Consider the following 20,569-nt stretch of genomic DNA (forward strand, 5'->3'; position numbering starts at 1 on the left):
CTTCCTGTGATAATGTAGTGTTCTCTAAATAGGGGTTATACAAAGATGTGACCCCCTCCAGTAGTTTCTAAATCTTAACCTCTGTTTTGTAAATATCAGCATCTAACAATGTATAGATAGTACCTATCAAGCCAGCGGGGAGAGCCTGTAGTGCCATGAATCACAATCTTTTCACTCAAGTGTCAACCTTTAGCACGTACACAAAAGACATAACAGACAGTCTTTGGGGTTTTGTACTTTATTTGGCAAAGCGTAGCTGCATAAACTGTTGGAGAACATGGCTTACGCAGCATGTGTTGAACACAGCAGTGAACTATAAACTGCAATAACAGGAAAAAGCTTTGATGTAACAGCGGCTGCCAAGTATCACCATTCTTGAATGATGACAACTATTTTATACATATTGGGTGTGACCATCATCATTCAAGTGGTCTACAGCTCACTATGAAGTGACTAGAGTCCAGGGCTACATGTGTCATGACCTGGAGACGGTAGAGGACATAAATATTTCCTGGTGGTAAGATAAAGTAGCTGGCTGCATCCACATGCTATTCTACGACACCACGTCAAAAAGCTCTGACAGGGAAGCTCAGTTCTATGTGTTTAGCAGCACTTAGCGGAGACGTGACGTTATGCAGTGTAGTGTCATCTGGTGGCGGTCTGAATATTTTACAGCGACGCTGGCGGTATTCTTTCAACGTATCCAGAAACTAAAACAAAATATGTGCACCTCTTCTTAAGTAGTTCCCAAAGGTGAATATATGCATCACGTCGGTCAAACACTCCGGCATGTTCAAACGCATTAAAAGGAAAAAAAAAAAGAAATCTTCAAATGGGATCCGCACAGTTTAACATTAGATTTTAAAAGCCAAAAGGAAAAAAAAAAAAAAAAAACATGCCAATTCAGCAGAGTAAAAAAAAAATCCAAAAGAAGCCGCACTGCTGATGAGTCTGAAGAAAAAGCTTCTGGAGGTGCGGGAGGGCACCCCACCATAATACTATGTTTGGATCAAAGTCATGGAGCCATTACAATTCATCCCTGCAAAGAGAAACATTGAGGACAAAGCTTTGTTACTGGGAGACACACTGGAAAAATAACAGGTTGCACAGACTTAAAACTAGAAATAGAAGCTAAGCAACAAGGCAGAGTACTGAAGAAGCTTGTTAAAAAGAAGTCAGAAGGGCAAAAACACAAAAATGACAGTGAGCAGAATAAAAAATGAATACAAAAGCGAATCGCGGGCCTATCTCACGCCACATGTTTTTAAGTAGTATTTGGATCCCCAGTGAAATCAATTCTTTATTATACTGGGAATGGTCACAAAAGTACAGTTCCCTTCTCCGTGTAGTGTCTAGTGGTGAGAACTGAGCTCAGGACCCATACTAGCGGAGTCAAACAGATGGTTACTTCTAGTTTTGTGTTAAATCAGACACAAGAGGTAGAGGTACCAAGTACTGAGAGTATTATATTTATGGCCCATGCTATAGATAGGTCATGAGTATCATAAAAATGGCAAACCCTTTGAAGGGGTTTTCCACTTTCAGCAAATAATTGATATTCATTGTGTATTGAGAAGTTATACCATTTTTCAATATACTTTTTATATCAATCCCTCTCAGTTTTCTAGATCTCTGCTTGCTGTCCTTGCTACAGAATGTTGCTATGTTTACCTCCAGTGTATAGAAATCTGTCCATGGTCATGTGATGGACACACATGTGCATGAGACATTATATCACACGCCTCTGACTACTCTGTGATTTTAACAGATTTTAATCCATAAAAGCAATGGCTAGGACACATGCAAGAAATACACTAGTGTGCATGAGGCCTTAGGACAACACACATTCAGACAGTGATGGAGTTCACCTAATGCAAAATATTTGAAGTTGAGATTATAAGACTGGGTAAACTACCTTAAGATTGGGAAAACAGCAGCAGGGGGACAAGACTGAGTATGTGTGGCCACATGGCACAATAATCTAAGTGGATGCGTGCAGGATAGTCAACAGAAACAACAAACATTATCTCTGGTATAAATGGGGTTATGAACTGAATAACAATATTCAGTTTGGTACAGCTTTTCTAAGGGATTGACCAGGAATAACTTTTAATGGGCTATCCGATAATATCGGGATTCACTTTCAACAGGAGCCGTGGGTGTAGTAATGGCGTCAGCCACTACAAGGACACAGAGCCAACTGTTTCATACTCCATGTCCTTGTGTTTAAAGAAAGAGGGCTTCTTTAACTGGTTGCCCAGGAAATTTTAAGTGTTGGCCTATAATCAGGACCCCAGATCAGTTCTTGGGGTTGGTGTAAGAGCACAGAGTAAAAAGCATATGACATTGGCTTCTGGCTCAGTCTTTATATATCGACAAATACAGCTTATGATCAGGAGATCTGGTGTCGCCCATAGCCAATCAGATATTGATAGCTTATACAAAGGAAAAACTCTTTAAAGGGCATATATCACGAGGATGAAAGACTGTATGCAAATGAGCCTGAGGGGCTCCAGGCTCCATAGGTGTTAATGGAGCCTGGAGGCCCTCAGGCTCATTTGTATACAGTCCTTCATCCTGGTGGTAGATGTCACCTAAAGGATACCTACCATCATGGAACTACCTACTAAGGTAGATCCGGTGGCAAGTTACTGTAGCCTAACTTTTTGCAATACAACTTTTTGTGCCCCAGTACTAAAGCTAGCCAGCCCCTTCTGGTATGTAGCTAGCCAGCCAGCCAGCCCCTTCTGGTATGTAGCTAGCCAGCCAGCCAGCCCCTTCTGGTATGTAGCTAGCCAGCCAGCCAGCCAGCCCCTTCTGGTATGTAGCTAGGCAGCCAGCCAGCCCCTTCTGGTATGTAGCTAGGCAGCCAGCCAGCCCCTTCTGGTATGTAGCTAGCCAGCCAGCCAGCCCCTTCTGGTATGTAGCTAGCCAGCCAGCCAGCCCCTTATGGTATATGTAGTTAGCCCCTTATGGTATATGTAGCTAGCCAGCTAGCCCCTTCTGGTATATAGCCAGCCCCTTCTAGTATATAGCCAGCCAGCCCCCTCCCTCCTTTTAGTATATAGCCAGCCAGCCCCCTCCTTTTAGTATATAGCCAGCCAGCCCCCTCCTTTTAGTATATAGCCAGCCAGCCCCCTCCTTTTAGTATATAGCCAGCCTACCCCCTCCTTTTAGTATATAGCCAGCCTACCCCCTCCTTTTAGTATATAGCCAGCCTACCCCCTCCTTTTAGTATATAGCCAGCCTACCCCCTCCTTTTAGTATATAGCCAGCCTACCCCCTCCTTTTAGTATATAGCCAGCCTACCCCCTCCTTTTAGTATATAGCCAGCCTGCCCCCTGGAGAAAGGAATACACCCCAGAAGCCTTTTAAAAAAATTGCATATACATCAGATTAAAGTTTTAGTAAGTTCAGGGGCACAAAAAGTTTTACTGCAAAACGCATTAGGCTGTGCTACATTACAGTAAGCTGCCACCAGATCTACCTTAGTAAGTAGATCCGCAATGGTAGGTTGCCCTCAAGTATAACACACATACCAATGGACTAAATGTGGAACCAGAAAATACAGAAATCCAAATGCGGAATTAAATAAAAACATGCTGTGTGAAGAAACATGACTGTCAAAAACATGTAAAATTAAAGTGTAATCAGCACAGGGACCCTATGTCTCCCAGAAGCCATGCATGTCATTTACATGTCTTTGTAAGGTTAGGTCTTACAAGCAATCGCCACAGTGTGCGAAGTTAAATGGTATGGAAGTAGCAGAGAGCAGTGACAGCAGCAAATGCAGCCATTCCAGTTATCTGCTAATATCCAGACCTTTCACCTTGTGTGTAACTGGAAGGAGAAATAGTGCGACAGAAAATCACTTCCACCTTGACCATTGCTTTTCTTTGTCTGTTAAAGGCACATAGATCACCCCCATCAGAGGTTTCATTTTGACACTTCCGTCTTCTAACTTATCATATTGCTCCAACATTTGGTTTCCTCCAGCGGGACCAACAGGTAGAATTAACCTTCCTCCAGGTTTAAGCTGATCTATAAGCTGGAAGAGCAAAGTGATGGAATAAGTTAGGTACCAAACTGCTGAGAGCGGGCCAAAATAAGGTAGCAAAATTGCATCATGCATCACTTTTTAACTCCTACCATAATTGAAATTTTCAGATTTACAAGGTTGTACAGCACGGCTACATCTCTAAGAGGTTGGACCCTCATTCGAAATAATCCAGTGGTCCAGCCAGGTTCCAAAGAGTGTTCAAAGTTTATTCAAAAATAATGTCAAAACATCCACAGTGTAAATCCTGTCCACCAACGCGTTTCAGACGGCTTAACCGTCCTTAATCATGGTCTGACCGTCCTTAATCATGGTCTGACCATGATTAAGGACGGTTAAGCCGTCTGAAACGCGTTGGTGGACAGGATTTACACTGTGGATGTTTTGACATTATTTTTGAATAAACTTTGAACACTCTTTGGAACCTGGCTGGACCACTGCATTATTTTGACTGTTACCTTACCTTCCCAAACAAGGTGGGTCCTTTGCCGGCTCCATACATGAGGAACAATGGGCTGGAGGTGAGCTGGAGTTTTATCCCCTTTTCCAAGTTGGAGCCTCATGCTTTATTACTGTACAAGCCTCAAGTTATGTTGGGAAAGACTCCAAAAAATGACCACAAATACAACAGTTCCCCAATTTATATAATGAATAGGAATTATAGTGAAGATTTAGTATTCCCCATGTACCAATCTTGGAACTATGAGAAAATGTAAGCAAGGAAGCTGTCCATACATAATACTGTGTATCAAACCATACATGCATTTTCACCAGTAATTTATGCACAGTACATATTTTCCACCTGGTTTTACTATAATAATTGTATAAAGTTTTAATATTGCTTACTATAGTATGAGAAATGCCCTTATATCAGCTTCCAAAGTTCCCAGCAAAAACTGTATACAGGTCGCTAGATACCCATAAAATACCGTAAATCATACAATATATGACGATATACTGAAATGGATCTCAAAAAGTGATAGGTATTAGCTATTAAATGGTCTTCTAAAACAGATACAGAACAACTTAATCACCAAAGACTAGAAAAAAGTGAAACAAATACATACAGCTTGTGGTACAACTGGTGCAGCAGCTCCAACGTGAATAGCATCATATGGTGCTTCTTCAGGATGACCCATGCGTCCGTCTCCAACTAAGGACACACACACAAAAGAGAATTAACATAGATAACTGCTATGTAAATAGATGTTACAATTTTATGTAAATCAAGTTTAAAAGGGGGTGATGAATATCTAACCCCTACGATTCCAAAGCTGGCCAGGTGACCCGCTTCTCTTGTCCTGTGATGTGGCATTGCCGCTGCAGCAGTTTAGAGGTCTCAGCTTCTACAGTATCAGCAGGACACGGGTGGATAGTCAACTCAGCAGATTTTGCTTTAAGTTGGATATGGAGGTGAATATTGCACCCAAATTATACATAGGTAGGAAGAAACCCAAAAGCGGCACCTACATAACTCGACACAGAGGTAGCAAAGTCCCCACATTTAGAGCCGCAAGACACAGCTTCCTGATGAATATTTTACATGCAATATTCACTTGATATTTACTGCAATTTTTTCTTGATGGGATCATGCCTCCTGATCTTTACACAAGCATGAGGTTCATGGTTGGAGTTGTTACTTATGTATACTAGGAGCAGTGTATACCTACACATTGACAAGGAGGGCTCTGGGTCTTTACCCTACAGGTTTTCCCATATTGTAGTTTCTTCAGGTCTTTAAAGGGTTTTTTCCACGGGATAGGGCCTAACCTGCTGATAGAGATTAATGGAGCAGAATGGTCATGTGCGGCCGTCTGCTTCATTAGTCTGAGGAACGTTGAGGGGTCGGTCGGAGACCCCCACTGATCAGCAAGTTCGGCCCTATCCTGTGGGTAGGGCCGAACTTGCCTTTCTGGGGAAACCCAGTGTTAGCTAGATGGAGTTTGGATTATGTAACTGACTGTAGTATCTTTAGAAGCATGGTGTGGAGATGTGCTGAACAGAGCTGAAGAAATGTGGCGGCAAATTCAGTATGGATTATTCAAGGCTGGGAGAAGCAGTCATGCAGTTCTTGTCATCTGTGAATACCTTCTTTGTCTGATTACTACTATAGTAAAAAAACAAAAAACAAAGGGTATGAGCGTATCCATGTATTCAAGTGTATGAGTGTATGTATGTTATATAAATATTTATTTTTTTATGTTTAAGTGTTAGGGACACCCCACTCAGAAGTCTGATATGGGGCCAGCTTTGATTAGTTACATGCCGCATAACACTGTATTGTATGTATTTTTTTTCTAGACAGCCCAGAAAGACTAGTGCATCATAAAGTGGTTAACAGATCCCCCACATGCAGTCTCTCTTTAATATACACGTAAAACACCACCTGGTTGTGTAATCTAGGATTTTACTGCCATTGCCATCAGTGGTCAGACAATATACCTTCCATCATAAACACTAAACTACATGCAAATAACAGAGCACTTAAATCCATAAAATGAAAATGTACATGATGCTTACCTAAGAGATTGACGCGACCTGAAGACAGTAGCAACGGATCGTCTTTTTTCACATTATTTACTGAATCATCTACTAACTCCTTAATGTGGTCTATACCTACAACTCTGCCCTTGGCGCCAACCTGCATCAGAAGAAAAGAAAAAAAAAAATGACTTATTTTTTTCCTATAAAGTAAGAAGTTAATAAGCTACCAAGACAAGTCATACATTTACTGACTGCAGACTACAGTAATAGACAGTCTGGATCCTGTTAATGGGCTGTTACAAATCTGCAAAAATAGGATTTTTATCACCTTTTAACTTAAAGAGGACCTGTCACCCGAAATAATGACTCAAGGAGCTGCTTAGTAAAGTAAGCAGCTCCCTAGCCCTGCCCCAGTAATAGCAGTGTTAAATCGCTAGCTTTATCAGAACATACTGCTAAAGTTAGCAAACACTGCACTACATAGCCCCCCGATCGCCAGACCAAGCTTATAGCGGTCCGGCGTATTCATGAGGGGGCTGTCCACATGAAGCCTGACAGTCACCATTGGCATATAATGTGGGAGGGCAGTCCGGTGTAGAAACTGAAGAGAGGTGAAAGCCTCGGACCACCCCCTCATGAATACGCTGGACCGATGTAAGATTGGTCCGGCGTTCAGGCGGCTATGTAGTGCAGTGTTTGCTAGCTTTATCTGTATGTTCCGAGAAAGCTAGCGGTTTACCACTGCTGTCACTGGGGTAGGGCTAGGCAGCTGCTTACTTTAGTCATTATTTTGGGCGACAGATCCTCTATGAGTATGCACAACCCTACATTATTCTGACAAGTGAGATGTTCATGAACAACCATGGTTTATACTGTGTGGCTTGTACATGTGAAATATATTGAGGGATATCTGCTAAACTATGTTCCAGAATTCTGATTTTATTTCTATAGTTCCTTTAAAAGGGAGTCTTTATGCACTGTATGTTGCCCCTATTGAAGCACAATGATGTAAGTAGTCTGTCATTCTTCTGCAAAGGAGAAGTTGTTTCAGAGAACCTGAAGTTTGGAAGAGATGGAGCGGCCTCTGTCGTGCCCAGAGACATAATTTATGTCATACAAGTAACATCCCAGGCGCAGTTTGGGACCAATAATGGGATATTCATACCACTCTGAAACTGGGGGCTGGAGCAGGATAAGTAGGTGAGGATTTAGTATTATTTAAGATCTGCTGACCACAATATAGGACAGATGAGGAGATGTGGAGCTTTAGATCATATAGTTTTATATTTTGCAACATAAAGGGCCAACTCTTTAAAGATCTATCCAATTATAGGACGTTTGCAGCAGCTGAAAGTCAGGATTCTGGGTGATGCATTCTCATGGTCCTACTGATAGGTCATTATAAGGTTCGATTAGATTGGGTCAGTTAGGTGCACCAAAAAAGTCTGACAGTTTCAGAGTAGGTTAAAAAATATATAGGTGGCCTGCACAAAAAAGTAAACTTATACTTACCTCATCTGGCGCTCAGGTGTCCCGCTGCACAGTCCATTAGTTTCTGTAAACCTGGTGTCACCTTTCCCCTGTCCCAGTGCCTGAATACAACAACGTGTATCAGACGTTGGGACAGTTGGGTGTGCCAGGCAGCCGGAAGTTGTCGGTGTGTACCTAACCAAGTAAGCAAACGGGCACGTCACCAACGAACAGTGGCGCGGGACACCGGTTAAGGCAAGTAGAAGTTTATTTTTTCTACAGCGTCCCCCACCCCCCTCCTATATATTTTTTTACATATTCTGGTTACCCCATTAAGTAGAAGACGGACAATATTTGGCTACGGTAAATATTTCTAGACAAACTGAAAATTTTGTTTATTAAATATAGAATAAACAAGGACCTGAGTAAATGAATAAAGTGACAAACCTTACATACTAACATATATTTCAAAGTGTTCCCCCTGGAATACATCTAGCACATCCCACCGGTGATGTTTTTCTGGAGGCAAGGTTAACCTACTGGGATACAAGTGGCAGCATGTGTATGCAGAATGCCTATAAAAAGGCTTCAGACGATTTGGAAACAACATCATTAAAACCCACAGCTATGTGTGACAATACGGAACAAAAAATGTCTCTGCTGAATGCATAAAGCACAATATAGAAGTACCAGGAGAGCTTTGTGCTGCAGACACATGGGGAATACCAAGTTTTCACTATGACAACTATAGGATCCTGTTTGTTTGTGAAATGCCTGGCACTAGATGTTGGCAGGGAGGCTGCAGGCTGGCTCAGAAAGGAATACATGGAGGGAGACATCTGACAGCAGACCCTGGTGTACTGCACTCAGCAAAAGCGGCTATTTATATACTGTAAAGCAATGTTTGGTATCATCATCACGCTCTGCCTGTAGAAAGTATTAAAGTCATACTGGATGCAAAATAGAAAAGTAAAAATTTTTAGACTAAGAAAATATAAAAAGAGTGGGCACTAATAGCGGTCAATATTAGAATACAGTATGTTCACATGTGGCAGACAAAAAGACAGGACTGCCGCCAATAGCAGAGCCATGTGTTCCACTAGTTGAGTCTGGTTATTCTGTTCAAATGCGTAACAATCTTTTGTTGCAATTTTTTAAAAATTCCATTAAGCTAGAATATTGCTAAAAAAAAGCAGCTTCAAAGGCAATGTAAACACATTCATATGTAGTGTGAGCATGCTGCCAATGTGACGTCACTGCTGAGCCTCTGTATACCAACAGGGGGAGTCTGATTGGACTCAAGGGGGTGATAGAACCTACGTATAGGTGGTATGGGTATGTATATACATGCCCTTTAATACACTTACCACACCTCATACCCTATAAATAACACAGAACACTTTAGTTTCCTAATAGAGCTGTGAGCATATGAATTTGGGGTGCACCTGCATTTATAATTCAATATAATATTAGTATTTCTTAATAAAAGAGGAATATAAAATACAAATACATTACCATTCTTGAAAAACATGCTGTAAGAATTCCACTTCCAGAGCCGACATCCAGGGCTTTGGCACCGTCATGTAACTGATCGTGAAGGAGTTCTAATGCATATGCATGCTAAACAGAAAAAAACTATTGAAATGTCAGAAATAAACAGAGCTTCATGACATTTATCTCCGTGTACAGCCCATTAAACATAATGCCAAATGAGAACCACGTCGTGCCCACCCTTCTCTTCAGGTTACACTGTCACAGTATTGACACTGGGTATATCAGAGAAACCTTTCAGTTTATTAAAGATACAGAATATTCCTTCATTTCTCTGTGATAATTTAACTTTCCCATCAGAAAGATCTAGCCTTTTTTTATGTCACGCGTTTTCCAGGATAGGACAAAGAAGACTCTTTTTGCACAAAGCCTCTCACTGCTAAACCAGTTCCCTACACTGTACTGAAGAGATACAACCAGGTCGAAACAGCTCTGTCTACAATTGGGAATCTGTTCCTTCTGCAATAGGTATACTGATTTGGCTTTAATCTCGCAAAATGTCATTAGGCTTCCTGAAAGTCATGCTTGGTGGTAAGGGGGCTGCCTAACAAGGTAGGAAAAATAGTCAAAATGTTTTTTTTGTCCCATCCAGGAAAACATGTTTGCACATTTCCCAGAATCAGATATAGGACCATCAAAGTCTCCACACGCCTGCAATGCACCTTTACTAGGCAAAGACTCTGTATGGAGAGCTCTTACTTACAATTATGACCACATTATTAGTGCTATACTAAACTTACATGCTATACATCATGAGTAATAATAATATCCCACAAATTATGCCACATACCATGTGAGGAGCACTAATGGTTGCTTGATAACCTGTTAAAGTACAAAAAAACAAAAGTAAGCTCTATTCAGCTCTTCAAGTCACTACAAAACATGTGACTTCCATTGTTATATCAGTTTACAAAAAAACAATGAGGTGGCCGGTGGCCGCTGACCAAGACTATGTGGATCTGTGAATGCTGCCTCTGATAGGGCTCACAATATGGAGGGAGAAGCCAGGAGCAGTGGTATATAGTAACCCTCTGGGGCCACTTGCCCGATCGCGAGTTTCGGCTGTCCCAGCAGGATTGGGAGTGACACAGTGATCACAGGAAATTTGGAGTGCTGGTGTTCCCGGCTGCGCAGACAGGTGGCCCTCGTGTCCTGGAGAAGAGGTGTGGAGGGTGCTTGGACTGTGTGTTCTGGAGATGCAGGTGACCCGTGAGTTTTTGAGAAAAGCGTGAGCCTCAGTGTTACAGTGTGCAGGAGCACGAATGTTAATATACATTGACAAAGTATTGAAGTTGGCTGGAAAGTGAAACATAAACTGCTGCACCTTGTCGCTTTTGTTTTAGCTCCATAAAAACAATTGCCGTGTGCTAATTCTACATGTAACAGAGCAATCTAAACCCTTTCTCCTATATGGTAATAAGGAGCAGCTTCCAGGATTATATTTATGTGGACCCGGAGGAATATTAATAGATCCAACATAAAATGCCCCCCTTACCATCCAATAGGTATCTCTGCAGGGCTGCTACCAAGTCTTTGCCAGCAGCTTTTGACAGTGTGTTAATGGTGGGCAATCATCTAGGCACCGCGACTACAGATGGTAGAAGGTATTGTACAACACTGAGATATAAAGTGGACATCTAAAAATGGGCCCAAAATATAAGATACACGTGTAAAATACATGTGTGTGGTAGTTCAGTTGTTTTCCAACTCAAAAGGTAGAGTTAAAGGAAATCTACCGTAAAAATAGAGCATGATAAATCACTTACTCATAGATCCAGGCACTGCGACTGTGGTTATCTTCTTATATTTGTTTTAACCCCTTCCCGACATTTGACGTAATAGTACTGCATGGCGGGAGGTGCGTTCCCGCAAAATGCAGTACTATTACGTCAAGCTTCCGGCCTGAAGCCAGATGGGGGCGGGCCGGGGCAGCATGCTCAGTGTGTCACATAATACAGTGCAATACATCTGTATTACACTGTGTAAAGTGAAGAATAGCTTGAACAAGCGATCAGTGGATCGCTTGTTCAAACTTACCTATAAAAGTGATAAAAAACAGTTAATAAAAAGAATTAAATAAAGTTAAAGTCCCCTAAACACAAACATTCCCTATACACAAAGTGAATACCTATAAAGTGAAAAAAACACAAAATCGCCAAAACCCCCCCACATATTTGGTATTGTCGCGTCCGTAACAATCCATACAATAACTCAGAAATATAATTGGGCCCGCTCGGTGAACGCCGTAAAAACAAAACCCGAAAAACTGGCCAAAAATGTTAATTTTTTCATAAAATCTCTTCACAAAAATTTTCTAAAAAGTGATCAAAAAAGGTTATGTGCGCCAAAATGGTATCAATTGAAAGGACAACTCAACACGTAAAAAATAAGCCCTAAACTAGCTCTGTCAACCAAAAAATATTAAAGTTATGTCTCCGAAAAGATGGCGATGCAAAAACAAATGAGATTTCCTCTATATTAGTTTTTTTTCCAGTAAAATTGTAAAAGTAAATGAAAAACTATATAAATGAGGTATCACCGTAATCGTAGTGACCTATAGAATAAAGATAATATAGTATTTTTAGTGTACGGTGTATGACCCCCAAAAAATACGAAAAGAAAGGAAACCAAAATTTACAATTTTCTTTTCACCCATACATTCAAGAGTTAATAAAATCTCATCAATAAGCTAATGACCCACTAAAATGAAGTATTTGTAAAGTGCATCTCATGTCGCAGAAAGTAAGCCCTTATATGTCCAAATTGCCAAAAATTAAAGATTGTATAGCCAATAAAAAGTGACAATGTATAATCTGCTCTGAATGGCGCAGCTTCCCTTCGATGCCCTGGCGTGTGCCCACACAGCAGGTTACCACCACATATGGGGTATTGTTATACGCGGGAGGGATTGGGTATCAAATTTTGTGGAGCATTTTGGTATTTTATCCACTGAGAATTTGTACATTTTTTGAAAAACACATTCATTTAGCCAAAAAAAAATTTACTTTCAAAATTGTATCCGATTTTGTTTTAACCCCTGTAAAACAATTAAAGGGTTAACAAACTTCATAAAAGTTGTTTTACGTACGTTGTGGGGTGTAGTTTCTATAATGAGGTAATTTATGGGGTTTTACTTTTATTTAGGCCTCTCAAAGTGATTTGAAACCTGAGCAGGTCCCTCAATATCAGGATTTTGCGTTTTTTTTATGAAAATGTGAAAAATCGCACCTAACGTTCAAAGGCCCATAACATCCTACAAAAATAAGAGTATGCATAAAAAACCATGTCCACATAAAGTAGACATTCGGTTAATGTTAGTTTTTTTGCTGTTATGACTATGTGTGGAAAAAGTATAACATTTTGAAGTTCGAAAATCGCGAATTTTTCCAAATTTTCACCAAATATCTGATTTTCTCATAAATAAATGCAAAACATACCACCAAAATTTTTCAACTAACATGAAGTACAATGTGTCACGAGAAAAGAGGTTTAAAATCACTTGGCTATGTTAAAGCGTTTCAAAGTTATAACCATTTATAGTGACACAGGGCAGATTTGAAAAAATGGGCCGTGTCAGGAAGGTGAAAAGTGGCTTCAGCGTTAAGGCTTAAAACTTTTAAAATTATTCTAATAAGCCAGGTGGGATGGGTGCGCCGGCCTCTGTAAACTAATAGAAGGCACCGTAGGACTATGGCAGTGTCGGAGGAAGAAAACATAAGATCGTTTTACTAGCCATTGTTAACTAGCCATAAGATTGTTTTACTAGCCATCCCATGCCTGCTATAGATTTTGGTAAAGCCTGGATAACCCCCTTAATAGAATCAACTTACCTATTGACTGAGGAGAGTCCATGTAAGGATTGCATTTTGCATAATGTCTGCGGTCAGTGGCCAACATTACTTCATATACTCTGTCTGACTTTATAATACCATTTTCTGAAAAATATATTGAAAAAAAGTTACAGGGAAAAGGTTTAATGGGTTTTCTAGTAATGTGATTTTCTAATAAAGCATTAATGTTTGCTACAGTAACATCTAGCAACAGATAATCTTAGGTTTAGGCTTCATGCAAACAAATATCAAATGTCAAATGCAAGACCCCCTCAAAATGGGCAGGAATAGGACCTGCTCTTTCATCTGTGCATGTTCACATTGTGAATATTAGGGTTGCACTATGTAATGAAACCTCCATACTTGTGCAATACATTCATACTTAGAATGGTTCAATACCGGGATTCTGGAATTTTCGGTAGTGAATGACTCCTGCTGTTGTCAGAGCAGTGCAGAGGGAGCCAGATTCATGAACTCTGCACACTACACTGTGCATAGTTTGCACTGTTTTTGATAAACGTGGGCCATTTACTTTTATGATTGCAAATAATCACATACCGCAAGAAAGAGTCTGGGAATGTGAAAGGCATGTCATTAAACGTAGGGAGAGATTACTCTATGAAATAAGGACTGACTTGGGACACTGCTTATTTATGACTACAGTGTGTGATATTCCATCACTGGTTAAAAATATATAAATAAATGTAAAAGGACTCGTGTGTTTTGACAGCTATGCGTGGGCAACTGGAATAACGCCGGCTTTCAGAAGGCCAGGTCAGGCTACCACTGCAGACGAAGTGTTGGAGCAGCTGGAATCTGCACAGTAAGCAAGTTTTCCTCTGTTTTATTCAGCCATACTGAAATCATAGAAAGGTACCAAAAGATAACAAGGAGCCTGAACGTGGCTTCACATGGTCAGCCATAAATATTGTATAACCATGAAGCGAAGGACAGCTCAGAGTTTGTACCAAGTGCTGATCAGGAGGATGCAACAAGATAAATCAGTAGCTTCTGTTATTTCTACAATTCATATAGTATTCTGCAGGTAGGACAACTATATTCACTCACAATGATGGATTATGAGAACAGAGAGGTAAGGGTGCATTCACACATTAAGTTTTTTAGATGCAGTATTTGGTGTCCAGAGCAGGAATAGAGTATAAAAAAGAAAAAAAAAAAAGGAGAAGTAGTGCCTCTCAATGATATGTCATCACCCATAATCCGCATGATAAATGCATATGAAAAACTGAACGTCTGAACGCGCCCAAAATCAGGCAAAACGTTTAGGGTTTACCCACGGGGGAGGATGCACTGTTAAATTTTTTGTCCCAAGAGTTTAAACCGAAAAACCAAAATGGACAAGCAGATAATACGATCTAGCAGGTAAGGTCTTGTACGGAGGGTAAATCCACAGTATAAAGTCCATGCTTTTTCGAAGTTAGTTCAACAGCTGTGTGTGATCTGACTGCTGGAGCTGCAAAAGATAGATATGGTTCTATTTCTGGCAGAATTTGGACAATCCTTTTCTGTTGACATCGGCTTATGACACCATGGAAAGGTGGTATTAACGCTCGTACACGCGCTTTAGATGCTTGGACAGTTTTGCTCCTTGAAAAAAGCTTTATGCGTAAAAATATGCATGAATCTTTTTCCCTGTACATGCCATATCAACAGCTGCACAGCAATGGGGAGAGCTGTGTTGTCTGCAGTCGGCTGCTCTCCATCCTCTCTCTGGGAAATGGCTCAAGCTTGTGAGCTGTGGGTGCAGTCACATAAATGTATGTATGTATCAATTGTGTATGTTATCGCATGCAGGTTGGCCACAATGATATCAATGGTGTAGAAATGTGCAGTCTTAGCACACCTATTCCTTCCATATGATTCAAGAAAAATCTACATTAAATCATGTGGATAAATCATAGTTAGACTCAGGCCTACCTCTTGGACTTTTTCAAGAACAGAGGTCTACTGACCCCCATCTAGTTGCTGCGCTGAATGGAGTGTGCCACGCATGAGCAGCCCCTCTCCATTCATGTCACGTTGAATGTGGCACACGTGCAGCACGCACTCCATTCAGTCCTGGTGCAGGAAGGGGCTCAGCGGAACACTGATCACAGAGGTAGGACCTTCATCTATCATCTTTATATTACAAATCCACAGAATACATCATACACAGTATATATGGGAAGACCTACATGCAATGCAAAGGTGAAATTCTATTTTTAGCAGGTGACAGGTTTCCAGAAAGAGTCAGTAAATTCCACACCTTTTTATAAAAGCTCTGTGTTTCTGAAATAAGGTATGAAACTTAACCTGGCTCCCTGTCAAATGCTTCAGCTAAGTCCCGGGGAAGAGAGCATTTTAATTCACGTTAGTATGCGCCTTTGCATATTTCTTGCCATCCTTGTCCCACATTCTCCCTCCGATGACTACAGCTCATCACATCAAGTTATTCTCGTGCGGCAAGACCTTTCTCAGTGCGCATGCGCTGTGTCCCTCGGCCTGCTTGCTGTGGCGAGCCAATGTCATCAAGGGGAAGGGAGGATGAGAGAGGAAATATACAAAGGAGCTTTGAAATGCACTGCTGCATTAATAAAGGGATATGAAGTGGCTGTAGCTCACGGAGTAAGATCCTTCCTAATAATAAATCTGCTCCAGTGACATTTATCAAAACATATTTGTAAAGGTTATCCTAGCAGGGCTCATGGCTAATGTTACCCGGTTGATTTATGGACAATGCTCCTTTAAGACCATCTGATTCTAGGACTTAAAGGGTTGGAAGATTTCTTTTTCTATTATTTTTACTCTGCCTGGAATCAACAGTAATCCCATTACATAAAACGGAAGACACCATAACTAGTTGCACAAGGTCACAGCAATGGATAGTCCGATATTAAAACAGCCCAATTTGTGAGAGTTTTTATTTTAAAAAAAAATGACCAAAATCATTAGTATACAGTTTAGGGGAGTAATAAGCATTTCCATGGAAGATAACGATAAATGACCTAAAAACCTGCGTGCCAGCGGAAGACGCCTAGTTGTATCAGCTATTCGCTCCAGCTTGTAATATGATACATCTATGCTATGCGCATTAATATTGATTTTCACTAACAAATGTAAGATGATGCAAACCTGTAAGAAGTACAGTACACTTGAGCTTTGCCACAGCACATCTACTAGTCCCCACTGGAGATCAATACATGGTCCTGCACAGCACCCAGGCCTGGAAGGAAAGCGGCCAGGAATGCTATGTACATGTGGGATTTCAGCCAAACTGCACTGACAGCTTGGCCCATGCCACCTGTATCACCTGATCTTCAGTGAAACAATGTAAGCACATAGGACAGTGGTGGCGAAGCTAAGTCACGGGTGCCAGAGGTGGCACTAAAAGCCCTCTCTATGGGCACTTGCGTCATGACCCCAGCGCAGAGATTACCAGACAGGACTCAAGGCCTCTTGCAGTGCCAGGCAGCCCAGGACCCCAGAAGGAAGCTACAATGATAATCCAAACTTCTTCTCCATCTTTCTACTGTATTGGTGTCCTTTGGTGCCTATACAATTTACACCTGTGACAGGGCACTCAGCCTCTAAGGCAGCGGTGGCGAACCTTTGGCACGGGTGCCAGAGGTGGCACTCAGAGCCCTCTCTGTGGGCACCTGCGGCTTCACCCCAGCACAGAGTTCAGCAAACAGGACTTAAAGGAAACCTACCACTTCTGATGGTAGGTATTAGATGTAAATATCGGGCACCAGCTCAGGCTGAGCTGGTGCCGGAGCTTACCTTAGCTAGTGTTTTAAACCGCTATATCGTGGTTTAAACACATTTTGATTTACAGCCCCGAGGTAGCTTCGGGGCTGTAAATCAAAATGTGTTTAAACCGCGATATAGCGGTTTAAAACACTAGCTAAGGTAAGCTCCGGCACCAGCTCACCCTGAGCTGGTGCCCGGTGTTTACATCTAATACCTACCTTCAGAAGTGGTAGGTTTCCTTTAAGGCCTCTTGTACTCCCAGGCAACTCTGGACCCTGGAAGGAAGCTACAATGATAATCTGAACTTCTCCTTTTTACTGTATTGGTGTCCTCTAGTGCCTATACAATTTAAACGTGTGACAAAGCAGGGAGTAATATGTTACTGCCTAAATCGTTACATTGGCACTTTGCAAAAAATATGTGGGTTTTGGTTGCAATTTGGGCACTCGGTGTCTAAAAGGTTTGCCATCACTGCTCTAAGTGGTTTGCATTAGTGACATAGGACTTTATGCAAACCACTTAAAGGGGTTTTCCCACGAACAAAAGTTAGGCTCTATCCATGGGATAGGAACTAACTTGCTGATCAGTGAGGGTCTCAGTGATGAGACCCCCCCCCCACATATTACAAAAACAAGGGGTCTAATGGGGTCCCATGTAACTCTGTCGTGGCTCCGTCAGACAAATGGAGCAGGCGGCCGCACGTGACCGCTCTGCTCCATTAATCTCCATGGAGCTGATGGAGCAAGTTAGCTTTTGTTTGTGGGAAAACCCCTTTAAGGGTGCTGTCACACATTAGCGTTTTGATTCCGCTTAGAAAATTAATAAAAGCGCATGGGGGTGGGCCACAGCCGATTGCATATGTGTTTCTATGCAAACGTATGAGATCAGCAAAGAGCACTCGGTGTCTTGTATTGTCTAAATGCAAGATATCGGGTGCTGGTTGCCGATCGCATGTGTTTGGTGTAATAGCACCCTAAGGGCGCTGTCCCACGTTGCGTTTTCCAAACGCAGACCAAACCTCACCCACCGGGGCGCGCCGTGGCCCGACCGCATCGGCGTTTCTATGTAAACGCCTGCGATTGGGAACAGCTGCATTAAAGTAACGCAAAACACTGGCGTCTCGTTCCCGATCGCAGGCGTTAACATAGAAACGCCGATGCGATCGGTCCACGGCCTGCCCCGGTGGGTGCGGTTTGGTCTGCGTTTGCAAACACAGCCAAAACACAATGTGGGACAGCCCCCTAAAGGACATCTACCATCAAAATTAAGCATGATAAACCACAGACATCGTAACTGTGGTAATCTTTAATATATATATATTCCTGATTTTCTTCCTCCTAAAATCAACTTTTAAAATTATGCCAATGAGCCAGAAGGTGCTCCTGGGGTTATTACCAGAGCCCCTCTATGCTGTAGTGTCACAGGTTTTATTCACAGGCTGTTAGACTACGAGCACTTCCCCATCCCTACAGCCACAATTGTGGTCGTGTGAACGGCACCTAAGGTTTGTCATGCTTGGTTTTAATGGTAGAATGTTAAAAGGTTAATTGATAACGGCTACGCTATCTTTATTTGAGATGAGAAAAATAGCGAAGAAGCTTCCATCCAATTATCCCCCCAAATAATGCAACAACAAACGTAACATAACATGCATAATTCAATTACATATCCCTGCACCTAATCACAGGCATCTCAGCAATTGGGTGCTGTACTCAGAAATTAGAGCAATGCTTCTGAAGTGGTTTCACATTTAAAGGGATTGTCCACTTTGAGCAAGTGCATGGCATCACATGACCAGGGACTGGTTTAAATCCACAGGAAGTAAATAATGAAGCTTCCCATAGAATGACAGCAACCAGATCTAGAAAACTGTGAGGAATTGATATATAAGTAAAATTGTCTAACTTTTCATTACACAAACAATATCAATTATTTGCTTAAAGTGGACAACCCCCTATAATTGATATGGACAAAAAAATAAAATAAAAAATACAACTCTACTAAACGAGAACCAGCGTGCCATGCATATAGAGCACATGGGCATCCTTATTCTTGTGATTGCTGGGGGAGGGGGTTGTAGTTGGTCCCCAACACAAGACCATGATCAATCAACGAATCAAGGAATGTTGCGCTGGCTGGATTACCAGGACCTACAACAATACAGGAGGATAGGACTATGAGCATGGAGTCCCTTCTTCCCAGCTGAATTGAAGCACCAAGATGAAAGAAGGGACTCTGACCTAAGCATGCATATATCACATGCTATATATGTTGCCTGGAATCATCTCCTCTGAACTGTGGTTTGGCCTCTATCAGAAGACAATACTCTTCTGCCCCCAGAGCTGCCGCCAATACTGCCCACAGAGCGCCGCCCCTGCCCGCGGCCACAGAGCGCCGCCCCTGCCCGCGGCCACAGAGCGCCGCCCCTGCCCGCGGCCACAGAGCGCCGCCCCTGCCCGCGGCCACAGAGCGCCGCCCCTGCCCCCGGCCACAGAGCGCCGCCCCTGCCCGCGGCCACAGAGCGCCGCCCCTGCCCGCGGCCACAGAGCGCCGCCCCTGCCCCCGGCCACAGAGCGCCGCCCCTGCGTCAGGTAGGTCAGTGGACACTTGCTGATCTTACAGTCCCAACAACTGTTTAGAGAAGGCTCCATGACTCTGCAGGCATGGAGGAGCTGACAGCATAGATGACTTGGTAGAGACATAAATTATGCACTAATGACAGCAGCTATAGGACGTCCATATGACAATGATGGGAGCCTGCAGCCCACATAGCAATGCACCATGTGCCAGGCAGCATGCCCACACCATCACCCCCAGCCACAGGCAGCGCAGTAAATGTCATGTCACTGTGGATCCGTATGACATGACAGGGGACGTGCTGTCACCCCATTGCCCCTCGCACACTCACTGCGCAGGTTGCCGACCAGCTCGGAGTGGCTGGCTCCCCCTGACTTCCAGGCCATGGCTACACACAGCGCACGGAGCAGGTACTCTGCTGCTTTCAGCGCGGCGACTGCGCCCAGCAGTTTGCCCAGGAAGCCCAACACCTCCAGCCAGGAGACGTCATCCGCGGGCCCGCCGAAGGAGGAGGGGGCGGAGCCACGCTGGGGCTCAGGGCCGTGTGGCAGCCGTGTGACCACGCCCAGTGCTATCACAAGGGACACATTATTGGCCACGCCCAGTGCTGGCATGGGTTACGTCACGGCTTGTTCCGCATGCGCAATGCCTCTATTCGCCAATAGAAGTTGTTGTGCGGCACGGCTGTTGCTGGGCTTCTCCGTACGTTCTGGCGGTTTTGTGCGCTTCCCGCTCTTCCGCCGTCGGGGGTTAGTGGCTGGATACGTGGGCCAGCGCTGCCGGTGCGGGCCGCTGGTAGCAGTATGTGCCGCTACGGTGGCGGGGTGCAGTGTGCATAGCCTGTGCCTGC

General features: G+C 42.8%; 1 protein-coding gene across 3 annotated transcripts; it reads right to left on the bottom strand.

Moving 5' to 3' along the window:
- Positions 1 to 222: 222 nt before the first annotated feature.
- On the bottom strand, positions 223 to 20,348 carry PCMT1 (protein-L-isoaspartate (D-aspartate) O-methyltransferase). 3 transcript variants are annotated; one of them, XM_072141380.1, is made up of 8 exons: positions 20,051 to 20,348; positions 13,393 to 13,497; positions 10,353 to 10,384; positions 9,527 to 9,631; positions 6,578 to 6,698; positions 5,125 to 5,210; positions 3,879 to 4,048; positions 223 to 1,039 (listed from the first exon to the last, which is right to left on the bottom strand). In XM_072141380.1, the coding sequence occupies exons 1-8, from the start codon at positions 20,331 to 20,333 to the stop codon at positions 1,027 to 1,029; spliced, it is 915 nt and encodes a 304-aa protein (XP_071997481.1). In that variant the 5' UTR covers positions 20,334 to 20,348; the 3' UTR covers positions 223 to 1,026. The 3 variants fall into 3 exon arrangements, with proteins under 3 accessions (XP_071997481.1, XP_071997483.1, XP_071997484.1); XM_072141382.1 differs by having other exon boundaries at positions 3,830 to 4,048; XM_072141383.1 differs by having other exon boundaries at positions 3,823 to 4,048.
- Between the last annotated feature and the right edge of the window lie 221 nt (positions 20,349 to 20,569).

The sequence above is a fragment of the Engystomops pustulosus genome, chromosome 3, assembly GCF_040894005.1.
Source record: "Engystomops pustulosus chromosome 3, aEngPut4.maternal, whole genome shotgun sequence".
Lineage (NCBI taxonomy): Eukaryota > Metazoa > Chordata > Amphibia > Anura > Leptodactylidae > Engystomops > Engystomops pustulosus.

What these genes read in the sequence shown, in the direction of transcription:
- PCMT1 (XM_072141380.1), bottom strand. Translation starts at nt 20,333, where the DNA reads ATGCCAGCACTGGGCGTGGCCAATAATGTGTCCCTTGTGATAGCACTG. An exon ending in CCATTAGTGCTCCTCACATG is followed by an intron (nt 9,632 to 10,352) that starts GTATGTGGCATA and finishes TTTTCTGTTTAG; the next exon opens with CATGCATATGCATTAGAACT. An exon ending in CACCAGTTGTACCACAAGCT is followed by an intron (nt 4,049 to 5,124) that starts GTATGTATTTGT and finishes TTGCTCTTCCAG; the next exon opens with CTTATAGATCAGCTTAAACC.